This window comes from Erpetoichthys calabaricus, chromosome 11, assembly GCF_900747795.2.
Source record: "Erpetoichthys calabaricus chromosome 11, fErpCal1.3, whole genome shotgun sequence".
In the NCBI taxonomy this organism is placed as follows: Eukaryota; Metazoa; Chordata; class Cladistia; order Polypteriformes; family Polypteridae; genus Erpetoichthys; species Erpetoichthys calabaricus.
The window spans coordinates 46,645,914-46,665,337 of record NC_041404.2 but is presented as its reverse complement, the minus strand read 5'-3'; the positions used below and the strand labels follow the sequence as shown (position 1 = coordinate 46,665,337).

At 38.3% G+C, this 19,424-nt stretch overlaps 1 protein-coding gene across 1 annotated transcript in view; it reads right to left on the bottom strand.

Annotated features, from left to right (window-relative positions):
- Positions 1–15,680, bottom strand: part of rbm22 (RNA binding motif protein 22) — a 37,112-nt gene extending 21,432 nt beyond the window's left edge. Inside the window, exons 1-3 of the mRNA XM_028813062.2 lie at positions 15,568–15,680; positions 9,833–9,886; positions 9,556–9,585 (exon numbers count right to left, since the gene is read on the bottom strand). Coding sequence (XP_028668895.1) covers positions 9,556–9,585; positions 9,833–9,886; positions 15,568–15,621 — 138 coding nt within the window. The 5' untranslated portion in view covers positions 15,622–15,680. The remainder of the gene's footprint in view (positions 1–9,555; positions 9,586–9,832; positions 9,887–15,567) is intronic.
- Between the last annotated feature and the right edge of the window lie 3,744 nt (positions 15,681–19,424).

Here is a 19,424-nt window from a genome sequence, read left to right as displayed (position 1 = left end):
GTTTTACATATGAATGGGCAAACTGCCAAAGCAATACACGCTACATTTTAGAAATGTTTATTCAAGTTAATTGTGTAGTTGTCTATTATTCTAAAATCTGGTATTCAAAATTTAATACTTAAAAACAGGATATTCCACTATGTTTTAAACTTGCTATGGGGATGTGGGCTATGATTTTCCTGGCAGGAGATGAGGAACTGATGCACTGTTTCTCTCAAGAACAGATTAAGCACTGACTTAACCCAGAAAGCTTTGAACCTAACCCTGGCAGCAATCATACTGTTGATATGTTTTGGCTGTGTTAAAGATACATCAAAGGACAAACATCTTTATATAGATCTTTTCATATTCATAATGCCAAGATAAAAATAAAAAACACTTTGGAGTAATAAAATACGATTCTGCCTTATCATACCATAATCATTGCATAGCAAGGTACAGTTTAATTTTTTTTTTTTAAACACATATACAGTGGTGTGAAAAACTATTTGCCCCCTTCCTGATTTCTTATTCTTTTGCATGTTTGTCACACAAAATGTTTCTGATCATCAAACACATTTAACCATTAGTCAAATATAACACAAGTAAACACAAAATGCAGTTTTTAAATGATGGTTTTTATTATTTAGGGAGAAAAAAAATCCAAACCTACATGGCCCTGTGTGAAAAAGTAATTGCCCCCTTGTTAAAAAATAACCTAACTGTGGTGTATCACACCTGAGTTCAATTTCCGTAGCCACCCCCAGGCCTGATTACTGCCACACCTGTTTCAATCAAGAAATCACTTAAATAGGAGCTGCCTGACACAGAGAAGTAGACCAAAAGCACCTCAAAAGCTAGACATCATGCCAAGATCCAAAGAAATTCAGGAACAAATGAGAACAGAAGTAATTGAGATCTATCAGTCTGGTAAAGGTTATAAAGCCATTTCTAAAGCTTTGGGACTCCAGCGAACCACAGTGAGAGCCATTATCCACAAATGGCAAAAACATGGAACAGTGGTGAACCTTCCCAGGAGTGGCCGGCCGACCAAAATTACCCCAAGAGCGCAGAGACGACTCATCCGAGAGGTCACAAAAGACCCCAGGACAACGTCTAAAGAACTGCAGGCCTCACTTGCCTCAATTAAGGTCAGTGTTCACGACTCCACCATAAGAAAGAGACTGGGCAAAAACGGCCTGCATGGCAGATTTCCAAGACGCAAACCACTGTTAAGCAAAAAGAACATTAGGGCTCGTCTCAATTTTGCTAAGAAACATCTCAATGATTGCCAAGACTTTTGGGAAAATACCTTGTGGACTGATGAGACAGAAGTTGAACTTTTTGGAAGGCAAATGTCCCGTTACATCTGGCGTAAAAGGAACACAGCATTTCAGAAAAAGAACATCATACCAACAGTAAAATATGGTGGTGGTAGTGTGATGGTCTGGGGTTGTTTTGCTGCTTCAGGACCTGGAAGGCTTGCTGTGATAGATGGAACCATGAATTCTACTGTCTACCAAAAAATCCTGAAGGAGAATGTCCGGCCATCTGTTCGTCAACTCAAGCTGAAGCGATCTTGGGTGCTGCAACAGGACAATGACCCAAAACACACCAGCAAATCCACCTCTGAATGGCTGAAGAAAAACAAAATGAAGACTTTGGAGTGGCCTAGTCAAAGTCCTGACCTGAATCCAATTGAGATGCTATGGCATGACCTTAAAAAGGCGGTTCATGCTAGAAAACCCTCAAATAAAGCTGAATTACAACAATTTTGCAAAGATGAGTGGGCCAAAATTCCTCCAGAGCGCTGTAAAAGACTCATTGCAAGTTATCACAAACGCTTGATTGCAGTTATTGCTGCTAAGGGTGGCCCAACCAGTTATTAAGTTCAGGGGGCAATTACTTTTTCACACAGGGCCATGTAGGTTTGGATTTTTTTTTCTCCCTAAATAATAAAAACCACCATTTACAAACTGCATTTTGTGTTTACTTGTGTTATATTTGACTAATGGTTAAATGTGTTTGATGATCAGAAACATTTTGTGTGACAAACATGCAAAAGAATAAGAAATCAGGAAGGGGGCAAATAGTTTTTCACACCACTGTAAATTAACAGACACAATACAAACTGTAGATGTATGCTATGACCCATTACATTTGGAGCGACAGTGTTTCTAAGAGAGCTCTACGTTACAGATATACAGTAAGTGTGGGAAGAGGCTCAAACTGTTTTCTCTAGATTTTGCTACTTCTGCCTATGAAAAAGGGGCAATAGACTTTCCACCCTCTCAAACATATGTAGTTTTTAATGTCTGGAAAACATTTGGCATTAAATCACTTAGAGATCTGTACATAGACAATGTCTTTGCATCCTACGAACAATAACATTCCAAATTTAACTTTCCAGCAACACATTTCTTTCACTACCTTCAAATCAGAAACTTTGTTAAACAGAACCAGCCCTATTTTCTTCACCTGCCACCTACTTCTATGCCGGAAAAAATATTGATCAGTCTTGAGGACTCAGACAGCATTTCTGTAATATATAAAACCATTTTACAGTCCACCCCTTTCAAAGATCCAAGAGGACAGTGGGAAAAGGATCTCTCACTCAATATTTCAGAAAAGGAGTGGAAGCTAGCAATGCAGACAATCCACTCGAGCTCCATATGCGCAAAACGAGTGCATCTGTCTTGCTTAAAATTGTCCAAAATGTTTCCAGGGCAAGATCCAACCTGTGAATGTTGCAATCAAGTTCCAGCCTAACTGGGCCACATGTTCTGGACCTGCACCAAATTAACATAATTCTGGACTAAAATATTTAAATGCCTTTCAGACAGCCTTGGTGTCACAATCCTTCCTAATCCATTAACAGCTGTGTTGTGTTCTTCCAGATGGGCTTAAGGTGGAGAAGGACAAACAAACTGGAATTGCCTTTATTACACTATTGGCACATAGACTTGTCTTGCTCAACTGGAAGAACCTATTCTAAGTCAGTAGGTAACTGATGTTATATACTATTTGAAACTCTTAGAGGATCTGTGCAGAACTTTTCCCAAAACCTGACAGGATCTAATCAATAACATTTTAGAATAAGCTTTTAAAGCATTGAGGAAGCAGATTCTCTCCCTTTCTTTCCTTCTCCGTTAATCATTATTCACTTATTAATTCATCTACTTATTTTTAGTAGCTTTAAGTTTTACTCTGCTGGCTTAGCTCTCTTTCTCAGGGGTGGGGGTTGATTTGTTTTCGATCTTATGTTTGTAAAAATTGATTTACAGTGGTGTGAAAAACTATTTGCCCCCTTCCTGATTTCTTATTCTTTTGCATGTTTGTCACACAAAATGTTTCTGATCATCAAACACATTTAACCATTAGTCAAATATAACACAAGTAAACACAAAATGCAGTTTTTAAATGATGGTTTTTATTATTTAGGGAGAAAAAAAATCCAAACCTACATGGCCCTGTGTGAAAAAGTAATTGCCCCCTTGTTAAAAAATAACCTAACTGTGGTGTATCACACCTGAGTTCAATTTCCGTAGCCACCCCCAGGCCTGATTACTGCCACACCTGTTTCAATCAAGAAATCACTTAAATAGGAGCTGCCTGACACAGAGAAGTAGACCAAAAGCACCTCAAAAGCTAGACATCATGCCAAGATCCAAAGAAATTCAGGAACAAATGAGAACAGAAGTAATTGAGATCTATCAGTCTGGTAAAGGTTATAAAGCCATTTCTAAAGCTTTGGGACTCCAGCGAACCACAGTGAGAGCCATTATCCACAAATGGCAAAAACATGGAACAGTGGTGAACCTTCCCAGGAGTGGCCGGCCGACCAAAATTACCCCAAGAGCGCAGAGACGACTCATCCGAGAGGTCACAAAAGACCCCAGGACAACGTCTAAAGAACTGCAGGCCTCACTTGCCTCAATTAAGGTCAGTGTTCACGACTCCACCATAAGAAAGAGACTGGGCAAAAACGGCCTGCATGGCAGATTTCCAAGACGCAAACCACTGTTAAGCAAAAAGAACATTAGGGCTCGTCTCAATTTTGCTAAGAAACATCTCAATGATTGCCAAGACTTTTGGGAAAATACCTTGTGGACTGATGAGACAGAAGTTGAACTTTTTGGAAGGCAAATGTCCCGTTACATCTGGCGTAAAAGGAACACAGCATTTCAGAAAAAGAACATCATACCAACAGTAAAATATGGTGGTGGTAGTGTGATGGTCTGGGGTTGTTTTGCTGCTTCAGGACCTGGAAGGCTTGCTGTGATAGATGGAACCATGAATTCTACTGTCTACCAAAAAATCCTGAAGGAGAATGTCCGGCCATCTGTTCGTCAACTCAAGCTGAAGCGATCTTGGGTGCTGCAACAGGACAATGACCCAAAACACACCAGCAAATCCACCTCTGAATGGCTGAAGAAAAACAAAATGAAGACTTTGGAGTGGCCTAGTCAAAGTCCTGACCTGAATCCAATTGAGATGCTATGGCATGACCTTAAAAAGGCGGTTCATGCTAGAAAACCCTCAAATAAAGCTGAATTACAACAATTTTGCAAAGATGAGTGGGCCAAAATTCCTCCAGAGCGCTGTAAAAGACTCATTGCAAGTTATCACAAACGCTTGATTGCAGTTATTGCTGCTAAGGGTGGCCCAACCAGTTATTAAGTTCAGGGGGCAATTACTTTTTCACACAGGGCCATGTAGGTTTGGATTTTTTTTTCTCCCTAAATAATAAAAACCACCATTTACAAACTGCATTTTGTGTTTACTTGTGTTATATTTGACTAATGGTTAAATGTGTTTGATGATCAGAAACATTTTGTGTGACAAACATGCAAAAGAATAAGAAATCAGGAAGGGGGCAAATAGTTTTTCACACCACTGTAAATTAACAGACACAATACAAACTGTAGATGTATGCTATGACCCATTACATTTGGAACGACAGTGTTTCTAAGAGAGCTCTACGTTACAGATATACAGTAAGTGTGGGAAGAGGCTCAAACTGTTTTCTCTAGATTTTGCTACTTCTGCCTATGAAAAAGGGGCAATAGACTTTCCACCCTCTCAAACATATGTAGTTTTTAATGTCTGGAAAACATTTGGCATTAAATCACTTAGAGATCTGTACATAGACAATGTCTTTGCATCCTACGAACAATAACATTCCAAATTTAACTTTCCAGCAACACATTTCTTTCACTACCTTCAAATCAGAAACTTTGTTAAACAGAACCAGCCCTATTTTCTTCACCTGCCACCTACTTCTATGCCGGAAAAAATATTGATCAGTCTTGAGGACTCAGACAGCATTTCTGTAATATATAAAACCATTTTACAGTCCACCCCTTTCAAAGATCCAAGAGGACAGTGGGAAAAGGATCTCTCACTCAATATTTCAGAAAAGGAGTGGAAGCTAGCAATGCAGACAATCCACTCGAGCTCCATATGCGCAAAACGAGTGCATCTGTCTTGCTTAAAATTGTCCAAAATGTTTCCAGGGCAAGATCCAACCTGTGAATGTTGCAATCAAGTTCCAGCCTAACTGGGCCACATGTTCTGGACCTGCACCAAATTAACATCATTCTGGACTAAAATATTTAAATGCCTTTCAGACAGCCTTGGTGTCCCAATCCTTCCTAATCCATTAACAGCTGTGTTTTGTGTTCTTCCAGATGGGCTTAAGGTGGAGAAGGACAAACAAACTGGAATTGCCTTTATTACACTATTGGCACATAGACTTGTCTTGCTCAACTGGAAGAACCTATTCTAAGTCAGTAGGTAACTGATGTTATATACTATTTGAAACTCTTAGAGGATCTGTGCAGAACTTTTCCCAAAACCTGACAGGATCTAATCAATAACATTTTAGAATAAGCTTTTAAAGCATTGAGGAAGCAGATTCTCTCCCTTTCTTTCCTTCTCCGTTAATCATTATTCACTTATTAATTCATCTACTTATTTTTAGTAGCTTTAAGTTTTACTCTGCTGGCTTAGCTCTCTTTCTCAGGGGTGGGGGTTGATTTGTTTTCGATCTTATGTTTGTAAAAATTGATTTACAGTGGTGTGAAAAACTATTTGCCCCCTTCCTGATTTCTTATTCTTTTGCATGTTTGTCACACAAAATGTTTCTGATCATCAAACACATTTAACCATTAGTCAAATATAACACAAGTAAACACAAAATGCAGTTTTTAAATGATGGTTTTTATTATTTAGGGAGAAAAAAAATCCAAACCTACATGGCCCTGTGTGAAAAAGTAATTGCCCCCTTGTTAAAAAATAACCTAACTGTGGTGTATCACACCTGAGTTCAATTTCCGTAGCCACCCCCAGGCCTGATTACTGCCACACCTGTTTCAATCAAGAAATCACTTAAATAGGAGCTGCCTGACACAGAGAAGTAGACCAAAAGCACCTCAAAAGCTAGACATCATGCCAAGATCCAAAGAAATTCAGGAACAAATGAGAACAGAAGTAATTGAGATCCATCAGTCTGGTAAAGGTTATAAAGCCATTTCTAAAGCTTTGGGACTCCAGTGAACCACAGTGAGAGCCATTGTCCACAAATGGCAAAAACATGGAACAGCGGTGAACCTTCCCAGGAGTGGCCGGCCGACCAAAATTACCCCAAGAGCGCAGAGACGACTCATCCAAGAGGTCACAAAAGACCCCAGGACAACGTCTTAAGAACTGCAGGCCTCACTTGCCTCAATTAAGGTCAGTGTTCACGACTCCACCATAAGAAAGAGACTGGGCAAAAACGGCCTGCATGGCAGATTTCCAAGACGCAAACCACTGTTAAGCAAAAAGAACATTAGGGCTCGTCTCAATTTTGCTAAGAAACATCTCAATGATTGCCAAGACTTTTGGGAAAATACCTTGTGGACTGATGAGACAGAAGTTGAACTTTTTGGAAGGCAAATGTCCCGTTACATCTGGCGTAAAAGGAACACAGCATTTCAGAAAAAGAACATCATACCAACAGTAAAATATGGTGGTGGTAGTGTGATGGTCTGGGGTTGTTTTGCTGCTTCAGGACCTGGAAGGCTTGCTGTGATAGATGGAACCATGAATTCTACTGTCTACCAAAAAATCCTGAAGGAGAATGTCCGGCCATCTGTTCGTCAACTCAAGCTGAAGCGATCTTGGGTGCTGCAACAGGACAATGACCCAAAACACACCAGCAAATCCACCTCTGAATGGCTGAAGAAAAACAAAATGAAGACTTTGGAGTGGCCTAGTCAAAGTCCTGACCTGAATCCAATTGAGATGCTATGGCATGACCTTAAAAAGGCGGTTCATGCTAGAAAACCCTCAAATAAAGCTGAATTACAACAATTTTGCAAAGATGAGTGGGCCAAAATTCCTCCAGAGCGCTGTAAAAGACTCATTGCAAGTTATCGCAAACGCTTGATTGCAGTTATTGCTGCTAAGGGTGGCCCAACCAGTTATTAGGTTCAGGGGGCAATTACTTTTTCACACAGGGCCATGTAGGTTTAGATTTTTTTTTCTCCCTAAATAATAAAAACCATCATTTAAAAACTGCATTTTGTGTTTACTTGTGTTATATTTGACTAATGGTTAAATGTGTTTGATGATCAGAAACATTTTGTGTGACAAACATGCAAAAGAATAAGAAATCAGGAAGGGGGCAAATAGTTTTTCACACCACTGTATTTGTATAGAATATTGTGTGATTTCAATAAAATCAAAAAAGGGGGGGGGCAATAGACAAACTGGATTTTTGATGCAAAACTGAATAAAGCGTTATTGCTTGTAGGCTACCTTTCCTAAATGTCACTGAAAATGTGATTGGAAAGCACGTCAAGATTTATTTTGACTAAATACAAAAAACAGGTATTTAATCACTTTTCACATCCTTTCAAATATCATTCCTGAAATTCTGTGCATTATGTCATCACCTGAAAGATATATAAACTCTCTCAGGAGATCACATCCTCTGGGTGGCAGATGAAGGAAGTTCTGGTAATGGGATTGCTGTGAATATTTATAATATGCAGCCGTGGACCAAAGGCCAGTTGTCCCAAAGTATCAGGGCCTATGTTATTGAGCTAATCCCAGGCACAGGGTAAGAATGATTCAGATATAAAATGACCCTTTGTAACGGCCGACCCCTTACCCAGCCGGCAGCTACACCTCCAAGACCTGTGGCCTGGATAATTTACTGAGGTTAAATCTAACTATCAAGCCGTACCTCTAACAAATTAAACTTTTCCCCCACAATAGACGGTGTAAATATAAGCACACAAAAGCAGATATGTAAAATTAAATGATTAATTATATTAAATGAAATAAGACAAATGCAAAATAGAAATATATACATATATAAATATAAATATCCCTCCACCACAGCAGCAACGACACCCCACCATACATAAATACAACAAACCCTCCCTTGCCCCTGTAAAGTATAACAAACGACGAACAATGAATGATATACGGAATGAAAGATCGTGAATTTGAGTCCGGTTATAAAAACTGTCCTGAATACGGATGACTGAACTAGAGATAAATGAGTTGTTTGATTTTCCTGGCAACTGGAGCAACCTCACCGTGATTCCTCGGTGTGTGGTGGATGACGTTCCGACCCCGGGGTCTCTGCAGATGAGGGATGGAAGACAGTCCGGCAAATGAAAAACAAACTGGTGCGAAGGCACAATGTGAAAAAACAGCAGGAAAGTTGAATCCGATGTTGAAAAAATGGTCTCCTTTCTTCTCTCTTGATTGCTTAAATAGTCCTGTGACGGCTGTAATTGATTAATAGTGAACAGGTGTTTTCCAGGTTTGGGGTTGTGGTCTCCTTCCATCATCCGTCCCCCTTTACGGAGACGGCATTCACTGATACACACATAAACAGCAAACGGGACAATGGAAACAAGACGCACTCAGTACTGACATTTGACAACACTATAAACTATGTAGCCCCGCTACACGTTGACAACAGATGGTAAAAGTGGTCACAAACACTGGCAAAGAAATGGTTAAGAATTTGAATATGTGACATTTCAATGTTATGAGTGAACCAAGTTTTTGCAAAAAGGTGTTTGAAATGAAGGGAGAAGGAAAAATGCAGAGGATGACCTAGACTGCAACACCGCAAGGTATAATGAGAGAAGATAAAGTAAGCAGCTAAGATGGATAAACAGTTTTTCTCCAGTGTAGACAGCTGAGTGTATTTCCAAGTCAAAAATAAAAAAAGAAAATTGCAAATACATAACATTCACTGGAAAAAAAAAAAGTGAATTGAAAATATTTAATACTCTGAACGTAAATTCATCGCATTCAATTAATAAGATGACTTCAGTTACAATTACAAGTTCTTCCTCAATTTCTTGTTCTGTGGTTTGATGTTGCGAGACCACCTGCAACTACAGAGAAGTGAGAATATCCTCTGTCTGTGGTGGCTGATGCACTCATGTGTTTAAAAATTGGTAGAGGACACAACATTAGTTTTTCTTGTAATGTAGCAGTTTTGTCAAAATGTGAAAACTTTGCTAGGCTATGTAGATCTACATATATAAGTATGTAAATGCTTACCTTGCATTCTTTTCCATATTTCTCTTTTGTCTAAAGAAAAAGAAAGAAAATGTATAAGCAAGTTCAATATCACACATGAATATACAAACATTTTAACTGTGCTGACTTTGTTTTCTGCAGATACTAAAGATATTCCAAGCATCCCAATCCATTCATCCTCTGTCACATACACAAAGTTCTTTAACAGAAGTAAATGCAACAAAGGCAGTCATAATTCAAGTAAAGTCAAATTAACAGAAAATTGCAGCTGTTTAATATTAATTCACTTGTTTCTTACCATTCGTATGTAAGGATTTTCTCCCAGGCATGTCTGACAAAGGATGGGAAAGTCCTAAGGGAAAATAACTATTTTAAGTATTCAACTTTGTTTACAGTTATGTTAAGTTTATATATTCATATAATTTGGTATAAAAAGATCTCTGTATACATCATGAGTCACCACTACATTTAAAAGCACAGCAAAATCTATCCACAGTTAACAAATATTTACAAACAAAATAAGTTCTTTTTCAAATTTTTCCTACAACATACTAAAAATAGAAATTTCACAGTCAGACTCCTAAACAATTACAAGGGTACTCAGAGCAGTTTTTCTAAACTTTTCTCCAGTGATCAATAAGTATCAATTTGCATCTGATTCTATCTCATTTACTCTTAAGCATGAGATTCCTAAGTATAGTTTACTGCTAAGACTTTCTTATTAAAGCAAATGGAAAATGACCCATAATTTTTATTTTCCTTTTATTACAGCACTTTGAAATCCCCACTTTCAGGAGCCTTGTTATTGTCAGCCAACTTGCTGTGTCCAACAATTAGTTTCCATCTTCCATGGCTGCTGGTTTGACATGTAATTCCTAAAACAATGGGGTGTAATTAAAAATATTCAGGCCACCTTTATTAAAATATTGCTGCAGGTGAGAAGGAGAAAAAAAGTAAACAAACTGTGTGGACTGTTACTTGATACTGTGAATATCCCGCTTTTCAGATGATTCCACAGGTGCCAACTATATTTCTTTTTTTTTTGCTGTTGCTGTTTGTCCTTGCTGTGGGTGCCAATGAGGTCATTACCATGATAACAACATATTAAAAAAGCACGTCCAACGTAAATGTGGTACCCAGAATCATTAACACAACTTCAAATATATTTCAATATTTACTTATTTTTAATTTGAACATTACTTTTAGCCAATTTGGAAGCCCTGTGAAGAAGACTTGTTATGAGTATTTGGTTCAGTTAGATATCTAATTACTAGTGACTAAAAAAAAGCATAGTTACAAAGAAATAATGGAAAGATGTGGGAGTCATGCCACGCACTCAAGCCATGATGAAAAAATGTTGGAAAACCATGCAATTGCTATCAGAGCAGACAGAGTCCTTACTGATAGTGAAAAAGTTATTTAACATATGTGAATTTGCCTTCCACATGCTCTCTGCTCATTAGCAAAAAAAAAAAAAAAATCAACAACATTAGGAAAGTATTGACAGAGCTGTACTGGGATTTGTATGTACAGATTTTATATATTCCTTTACAAACAATATTTGAAGTTAATTCAGTATGGCTCACTGAAGAGATATAAAGTAGCCAGACCCCAGCAACAGCTTTGTAAGGCTTGCTTGACAGCCGTAACTGTTAGATGCAAAATATTGTTGCCATAAATATTAACAAAGAAAATCTCTTTAAATTATTTAAGATACAGTATATTTCTAAAGGAAAAATGTCAATACAGGTATTAAGTTTTAATTTTAAATTGTTTGTTATGGAAAAAGGCAAATGGCCTATTAACAGTTTTTCTGATAGTTATGAATTAATTTAATGGAAGCATAACAACAGAGGATAACGCACACTATTGAAAAATAAATATTCCAAAACAACACCCAGCTTTACACCATTTGATGGCAAAAGAGGAATCTATCAAAGGCAATTCACATTTACAGTATACAGTGGTGTGAAAAACTATTTGCCCCCTTCCTGATTTCTTATTCTTTTGCATGTTTGTCACACAAAATGTTTCTGATCATCAAACACATTTAACCATTAGTCAAATATAACACAAGTAAACACAAAATGCAGTTTGTAAATGGTGGTTTTTATTATTTAGGGAGAAAAACAATTCCAAACCTACATGGCCCTGTGTGAAAAAGTAATTGCCCCCTGAACCTAATAACTGGTTTGGCCACCCTTAGCAGCAATAACTGCAATCAAGCGTTTGCGATAACTTGCAATGAGTCTTTTACAGCGCTCTGGAGGAATTTTGGCCCACTCATCTTTGCAAAATTGTTGTAATTCAGCTTTATTTGAGGGTTTTCTAGCATGAACCGCCTTTTTAAGGTCATGCCATAGCATCTCAATTGGATTCAGGTCAGGACTTTGACTAGGCCACTCCAAAGTCTTCATTTTGTTTTTCTTCAGCCATTCAGAGGTGGATTTGCTGGTGTGTTTTGGGTCATTGTCCTGTTGCAGCACCCAAGATCGCTTCAGCTTGAGTTGACGAACAGATGGCCGGACATTCTCCTTCAGGATTTTTTGGTAGACAGTAGAATTCATGGTTCCATCTATCACAGCAAGCCTTCCAGGTCCTGAAGCAGCAAAACAACCCCAGACCATCACACTACCACCACCATATTTTACTGTTGGTATGATGTTCTTTTTCTGAAATGCTGTGTTCCTTTTACGCCAGATGTAACGGGACATTTGCCTTCCAAAAAGTTCAACTTCTGTCTCATCAGTCCACAAGGTATTTTCCCAAAAGTCTTGGCAATCATTGAGATGTTTCTTAGCAAAATTGAGACGAGCCCTAATGTTCTTTTTGCTTAACAGTGGTTTGCGTCTTGGAAATCTGCCATGCAGGCCGTTTTTGCCCAGTCTCTTTCTTATGGTGGAGTCGTGAACACTGACCTTAATTGAGGCAAGTGAGGCCTGCAGTTCTTAAGACGTTGTCCTGGGGTCTTTTGTGACCTCTTGGATGAGTCGTCTCTGCGCTCTTGGGGTAATTTTGGTCGGCCGGCCACTCCTGGGAAGGTTCACCGCTGTTCCATGTTTGTGCCATTTGTGGATAATGGCTCTCACTGTGGTTCGCTGGAGTCCCAAAGCTTTAGAAATGGCTTTATAACCTTTACCAGACTGATAGATCTCAATTACTTCTGTTCTCATTTGTTCCTGAATTTCTTTGGATCTTGGCATGATGTCTAGCTTTTGAGGTGCTTTTGGTCTACTTCTCTGTGTCAGGCAGCTCCTATTTAAGTGATTTCTTGATTGAAACAGGTGTGGCAGTAATCAGGCCTGGGGGTGGCTACGGAAATTGAACTCAGGTGTGATACACCACAGTTAGGTTATTTTTTAACAAGGGGGCAATTACTTTTTCACACAGGGCCATGTAGGTTTGGATTTTTTTTCTCCCTAAATAATAAAAACCACCATTTAAAAACTGCATTTTGTGTTTACTTGTGTTATATTTGACTAATGGTTAAATGTGTTTGATGATCAGAAACATTTTGTGTGACAAACATGCAAAAGAATAAGAAATCAGGAAGGGGGCAAATAGTTTTTCACACCACTGTATACTCATGTAGTGTTTACAAAGGGTAAACAATGATGGAGGTCATGTAGATTATGCCAGAATATGGAAGATGTCCTGATGCCACATGCCAAAAAAAAAGACAGAAAAAAAGAAAGAACAGAAAAAAATGAAAGATATGAAAGGCACTATATAACAGATGGATAGCTATAGAGAGTGATTATGAAATGCACCATATGACAGACTGATTGCTAGAGAAAGATAAAATATGATAGACAGATTTTATTTGTTCCATGGGGAAATTTGGGTATTTTTCAGAAGTACATTTTCATAATATATTATTTTGCTCAATCATCTGTCATCATCTACCTATACTGTATATATAAAATGTTATTTTTTTGTCCATGTTACATCATTACACTCAAACTAATTTGGCGAGAACTTTGATCTTGGTCTTAACTGAAAGCTTATGAATTGATATGTTGATATGTTCTGGAAATTAAAAAAAAATGTAGGTAGTATCCACCTTCTACCTATAACTGATAATGACAAACTTTTAGTGTAATTAAAGCATGGTCCTCGCTGGGTCATTTATTGATAATCACCCAGGACAAGGTACTGTACTTATATGTTCAGAATTCATAAGTTGTTTTCATTTTATTTTAGGACTATACTTCTGCATGTTGCACTAGTTTAACATAATTCACAGTGAACACTGAGCAACACAGTTAAAAAAAAAATCAGCAGATCAGATTTTCATAAAGAAATTTTAAATTATAAGTAGTAAGTTTAGCCAGTATAATCTTGAAAAGTTACAAGACTATAAAAACCTGGCCACTCCAATCACTGCGATAACACACACAAAAGGTATGACAAATGCATGAAGTACAGGCCTCAGTATTTCAAAAGCTGGAAAGACCGTCAATGTCATTAAATAACAGAAAACTTCCAACATGAAATGGTGACTGGCTGTAATACCTTTTAGTAACCTAACAACAGCCTTTAATTGATGAATTTGAAATATAGAACTAAAACTGTTAATGTGGTTAAAGATCCAGCATTTGAAAATTTCAACATCTTTGTAAAGACATACAATTCAGATGTATATTCATGATCTAGAAAGATGATGTCTTGTGTTTTAAAGGAATACTCCACCCAAATATTATGCTTTTTTTATATGCAGCCTATGTAGTTTGTATTGATGGCAAAATTTTTAATCTCATAGTTTAATGGATAAAGTACATAAAGTACAGAACAAAATACTAACCAAAGCTGGACAACTTACATGGAAGAAAAAAAATTCTCACGCAATTACATAGAGCACATGTCTGCTACCCATTTCTATGCTCAAAACGTGCAAAATGCACACTCCAATAATACAGAGCTTTTCAACTGATGACAGAATTCTTGACCAATGAGTGTTATGGGAATGCACCTCACCTGTTTATATTATATGGCATATTATACAAGTATTAGTATTTTACCAAAAATGTAAGCATTTTGCCCAATCTGGGTATAAAATTGTATAACTGACATGTGGAATATGTGGCACAAGTCGCATGAGTTTTTTTTTCTTTTTTCAATTGCAGTTGTCTAGCGTTGGTCACTATTGGGTCATGGTCTATTACAATCTGTCATGTAATTTCTCAAGGAAAACATAAGAGTCAAAATTTTCCTCTGCCACCACTACAGAGTACATGGGATAAGTAACATATAAAAAAAGTTTTATTTTAGGGTGGAATATTCCTTTAGGTAAAACGCAGTGATATTGGCAAAAAAAAAGTCAATTAAGTTGGACCTTCAATTATTTTTTTGGTCTTTGGTACACTTTATTAAGCCTTGATGGAATGAAAGAAAAAAGATTTGTATTGCATTCTAAAAATGGTGCAGTATTTATGTCAATCCCTTTAGGCATAAATCTGGATGTTATTTTTTACTTGAATACTAAATAGAAATCTAAAACTATAACTTGATTTTCACAAAGCCAAGATTTATTACAAAGACAAATATATAAAGGCAAAACTCGTTTAAACAAGCGCTTAAATCAACGGCACTTTAATTTCTAATACACTTTTACATTTGTAGCAGATAAATTCAGTATTGGAGCAGCATGCCGATAGTTTCCTATCATTTTCCCCTCAAGTCTGTCAAACGCAGGCCATCGCGCCTTTCCTTTATTACAGTACACTACTGATGCTAAGGGTAAACTTTAAAAATAATAAAGTAAAAAAAAAATACTAAATTATATGAGCATTTCGACGAAAAGCCAAAGGATTGTGAAAATTCATTCACACTAGTAAAGTACCGGCTTTGCAGCCTGTTTAGCACCAAAGATACCGCAGCAGAACCATGCAACTCAAGCCTCTTCGTAAAGACAACAGAACTGACTTACACGTAAATAAGAACATCTTATTTAATTAACATATTCGGTTGAATTTTTATGCCCGCTATATCGCTACATTTTTTATTTAAAAACATAAAACTATTCAAACATACCGCGTCTTCCCAGTTTTGCCTGTTGTAAGTATTTGCACCCAGCGACGTCGCCATGTTGTATTACGCGTACCCCCACAATGCACTGCGCGGCAACACTCGCGCTATCCCATCGGCCTTCGAGAGGCGTGAGCTTCGGTAAACGTCACGCATGCGTCAACTCTGCGTGGCGCATCCGATGACTTGTCGGACTGGAGGATGTTTAATGTTGTTTCCTTAGGTAACGTTGTTAACACAATTGGTGGAGGAATTTGTTTCTCGTAGTCCTTTAACAATAGCACTAACCTAGCTATTCGTTCTTTGTTTAAAAATTAGGTGGTTCCTATACCTTATGTAACTGAATGGTAATATTATGTCATAGAAAAAAAGCTTTTAGTTATTTCCTCATAGATATTTTATTACAAACAAAGTAAGGGAACTTTCTTTCAATGTGAATAAGATTTATCCTGTAAAGAATTTCAGAGATTTAAAAAAGATGTTAATGTTCAGGGATAAGTTTGGTATTTTTGAAGTCGAAGTTTCTTTACAATCGTGGTACAGTATATCGATTCCCTTAATTCGTTACTTTTTAGAGTCTTCTTTGTAAATAATTTGTCCCATTCTTCCTGGCCGATCCTCTCATGCTCTGCTAGATTAGATGGGAAGCGTCTGGTATCGGCAATCTGAAGGTTTTTCCACAGGTGTTCTGTGGGGGTTTAAGTCTGGGATTTGGTTAAGACTCTCAAGGACACACACAGACTTGTCCTGCAGTCACTCTAATGTTGTCTTGGCTTTGGGACATTGTAGTACTGAAAGGTGAAATGTCACCGCAATCTGCAATTATGTGCACTCTGGAGTACTGTGGGTTTTCTTAAAGGACCTCTCTGTACTTGTCTGCATTCATCCTTTTTTCAGTTCTGACCAGTTCCCCTGTGCCTACTACTGAGAAGCACACCCACAGCATGATGCTGCTACCACCATGTTTCACTGTAAGGATGGTATTAAGCAGGTGATGAGCAGTGCCTGGTCTTCGCTAGACATAGTGCATGTAGTTCTGCCCCAAGAGTTAAATCTTTGTCTCATCAGAGCAGAGGATATTTTACCTCATGCTGTCATAGTCCTTTAAACTACCATATGCCTTTAGCTCAAGTGAGACTTCTGTGTAGCCTCTCTGACATAAGCGTCTTGTGCTGAGATGGTGATTCTTCTGATAGGTTCTGTCATCTCAGCAGATGATTTCTGATGCTCTATTAGATTGACCATTTGTTTTTTAGCCGTCTCTCTGACCAAGGCCCTCCTTGCCCAGTTACACAGTTTGGCTGGCTAGCCAACTCAAAGAATAGTCCTGGTGGTTCCAAACTTCTTCCAATTCACAATTGTTGAAGCCTCTGTGCTGCTTGAAAAACTCAAGTTGTTAGAAATGGTTTTAGCCCATTGCCACGATCTTTGCCTCACCACACTTTTATCACAGAGGTCTACAGAGAATTCCGTGGACTTTATGGCTTTATTTTTTTTCCACACATGCAGTATTAATTGTGGGACCTTATATTGTATACACCGGTACACGTGTGCCTTTCTAAACGATAACCGATTGATTAGGTTTGCCACAGGTGGACTCCAGTCAAGTTCTAGACACATCTCAAGGGGAATTAAAGCAAACAGGACACTCCTGGCCACAATTTGGAGTGCCACAGAAACTTTAATGAATGAGAGGCTTGAGTTTTTTGGTTTGTAATACATTTGAAAACCTTTCAAAGAGCATGTTTTCAGTTTGTCATTATGGGTTATTGAGTGCAAGTTGGTGGAAGAAAATAGCAAATTTATCTATTTAAATTAAATCTGCAAGCCTAAAGTGTGCAGAAACTGAAGGGGTCTCAGTACTTTCGGAATCCACTGTGAATTACTTTTTTCTAACCAGCAAAGTACAGTGGGTATGGAAAGTATTCAGACCCCCTTCAATTTTTCACTCTTTGTCATATTGCAGCCATTTGCTAAAATCATTTAAATTAATTTTTACCCTCATTAATGTACACACAGCACCCCATATTGACAGACAAAAAAAAAGAATTTTTGAAATTGTTGCAGATTTATTAAAAAAGAAAAACTGAAATATCATATGGTCCTAAGTATTCAGACCCTTTGCTCAGTATTTAGTAGAAGCACCCTTTTGAGCTAATACAGCCATGAGTCTTCTTGGGAAAGATGCAACAAGTTTTTCACACCTGGATTTGGGGATCCTCTGCCATTCCTCCTTGCAGATCCTCTCCAGTTCTGTCAGGTTGGATGGTAAATGTTGGTGGACAGCCATTTTTAGGTCTCTCCAGAGATGCTCAATTGGGTTTAAGTCAGGGCTCTGGCTGGGCCATTCAAGAACAGTCACAGAGTTGTTGTGAAGCCACTCCTTCGTTATTTTAGCTGTGTGCTTAGGGTCATTGTCTTGTTGGAAGGTAAACCTTCGGCCCAGTCTGAGGTCCTTAGCACTCTGGAGAAGGTTTTTGTCCAGGATATCCCTGTACTTGGCCGCATTCATCTTTCCCTCGATTGCAACCAGTCGTCCTGTCCCTGCAGCTGAAAAACACCCCCACAGCATGATACTGCCACCGCCATACTTCACTGTAGGGACTGTATTGGACAAGTGATGAGCAGTGTCTGGTTGTCTCCACACATACCTCAGTGCAAGACACATGATAGCCCGCATGGAGTTTGCTAAAAGACACCTGAAGGACTCTGAGATGGTGAGAAATAAGATTCTCTGGTCCAAGATAGAACTTTTTGGCCTTAATTCTAAGCAGTATGTGTGGAGACAACCAGGCACTGCTCATCACTTGTCCAATACAGTCCCCACAGTGAAGCATGGCGGTGGCAGCATCATGCTGTGGGGGTGTTTTTCAGCTGCAGGGACAGGATGACTGGTTGCAATCGAGGGAAAGATGAATGCGGCCAAGTACAGGGATATCCTGGACAAAAACCTTCTCCAGAGTGCTAAGGACCTCAGACTGGGTCGAAGATTTACCTTCCAACAAGACAATGACCCTAAGCACACAGCTAAAATAATGAAGGAGTAGCTTCACAACAACTCTGTGACTGTTCTTGAATGGCCCAGCCAGAGCCCTGACTTAAACCCAATTGAGCATCTCTGGAGAGACCTAAAAATGGCTGTCCACCAACGTTTACCATCCAACCTGACAGAACTGGAGAGGATCTGCAAGGAGGAATGGCAGAGGATCCCCAAATCCAGGTGTGAAAAACTTGTTGCATCTTTCCCAAGAAGACTCATGGCTGTATTAGCTCAAAAGGGTGCTTCTACTAAATACTGAGCAAAGGGTCTGAATACTTAGGACCATGTGATATTTCAGTTTTTCTTTTTTAATAAATCTGCAACAATTTCAAAAATTCTTTTTTTTGTCTGTCAATATGGGGTGCTGTGTGTACATTAATGAGGGAAAAAATTAATTTAAATGATTTTAGCAAATGGCTGCAATATGACAAAGAGTGAAAAATTGAAGGGGGTCTGAATACTTTCTGTACCCACTGTAAATGAATGAGCTTGGACAGCAGCAAAGAAAAATGAATGAAATAAAATTCATCCACCTGTGTTTTCCCATCCAATTCAATACGTTATTGGTGTTATTGGTGGCTAGAGCCCATTTCAGCAGCATCAGGCACAAAGCAGAAGCAAGTTGTAAACGACACACCAGTCCATTTCAGGATTGTTTTCTAACATTTGTGTGAATTTCAGCTTCCACCTGGACCTTGAAGGTCTTGTTGAAGGGTTGACTTCAAAGTAATTTCTGGGATCTACTTTACCCCTTCTTCTAATAATTTTAAACTCTCATATTTGTTTCTTTTGCATAAATTAAAACTATTCACCTCGTTCAGTA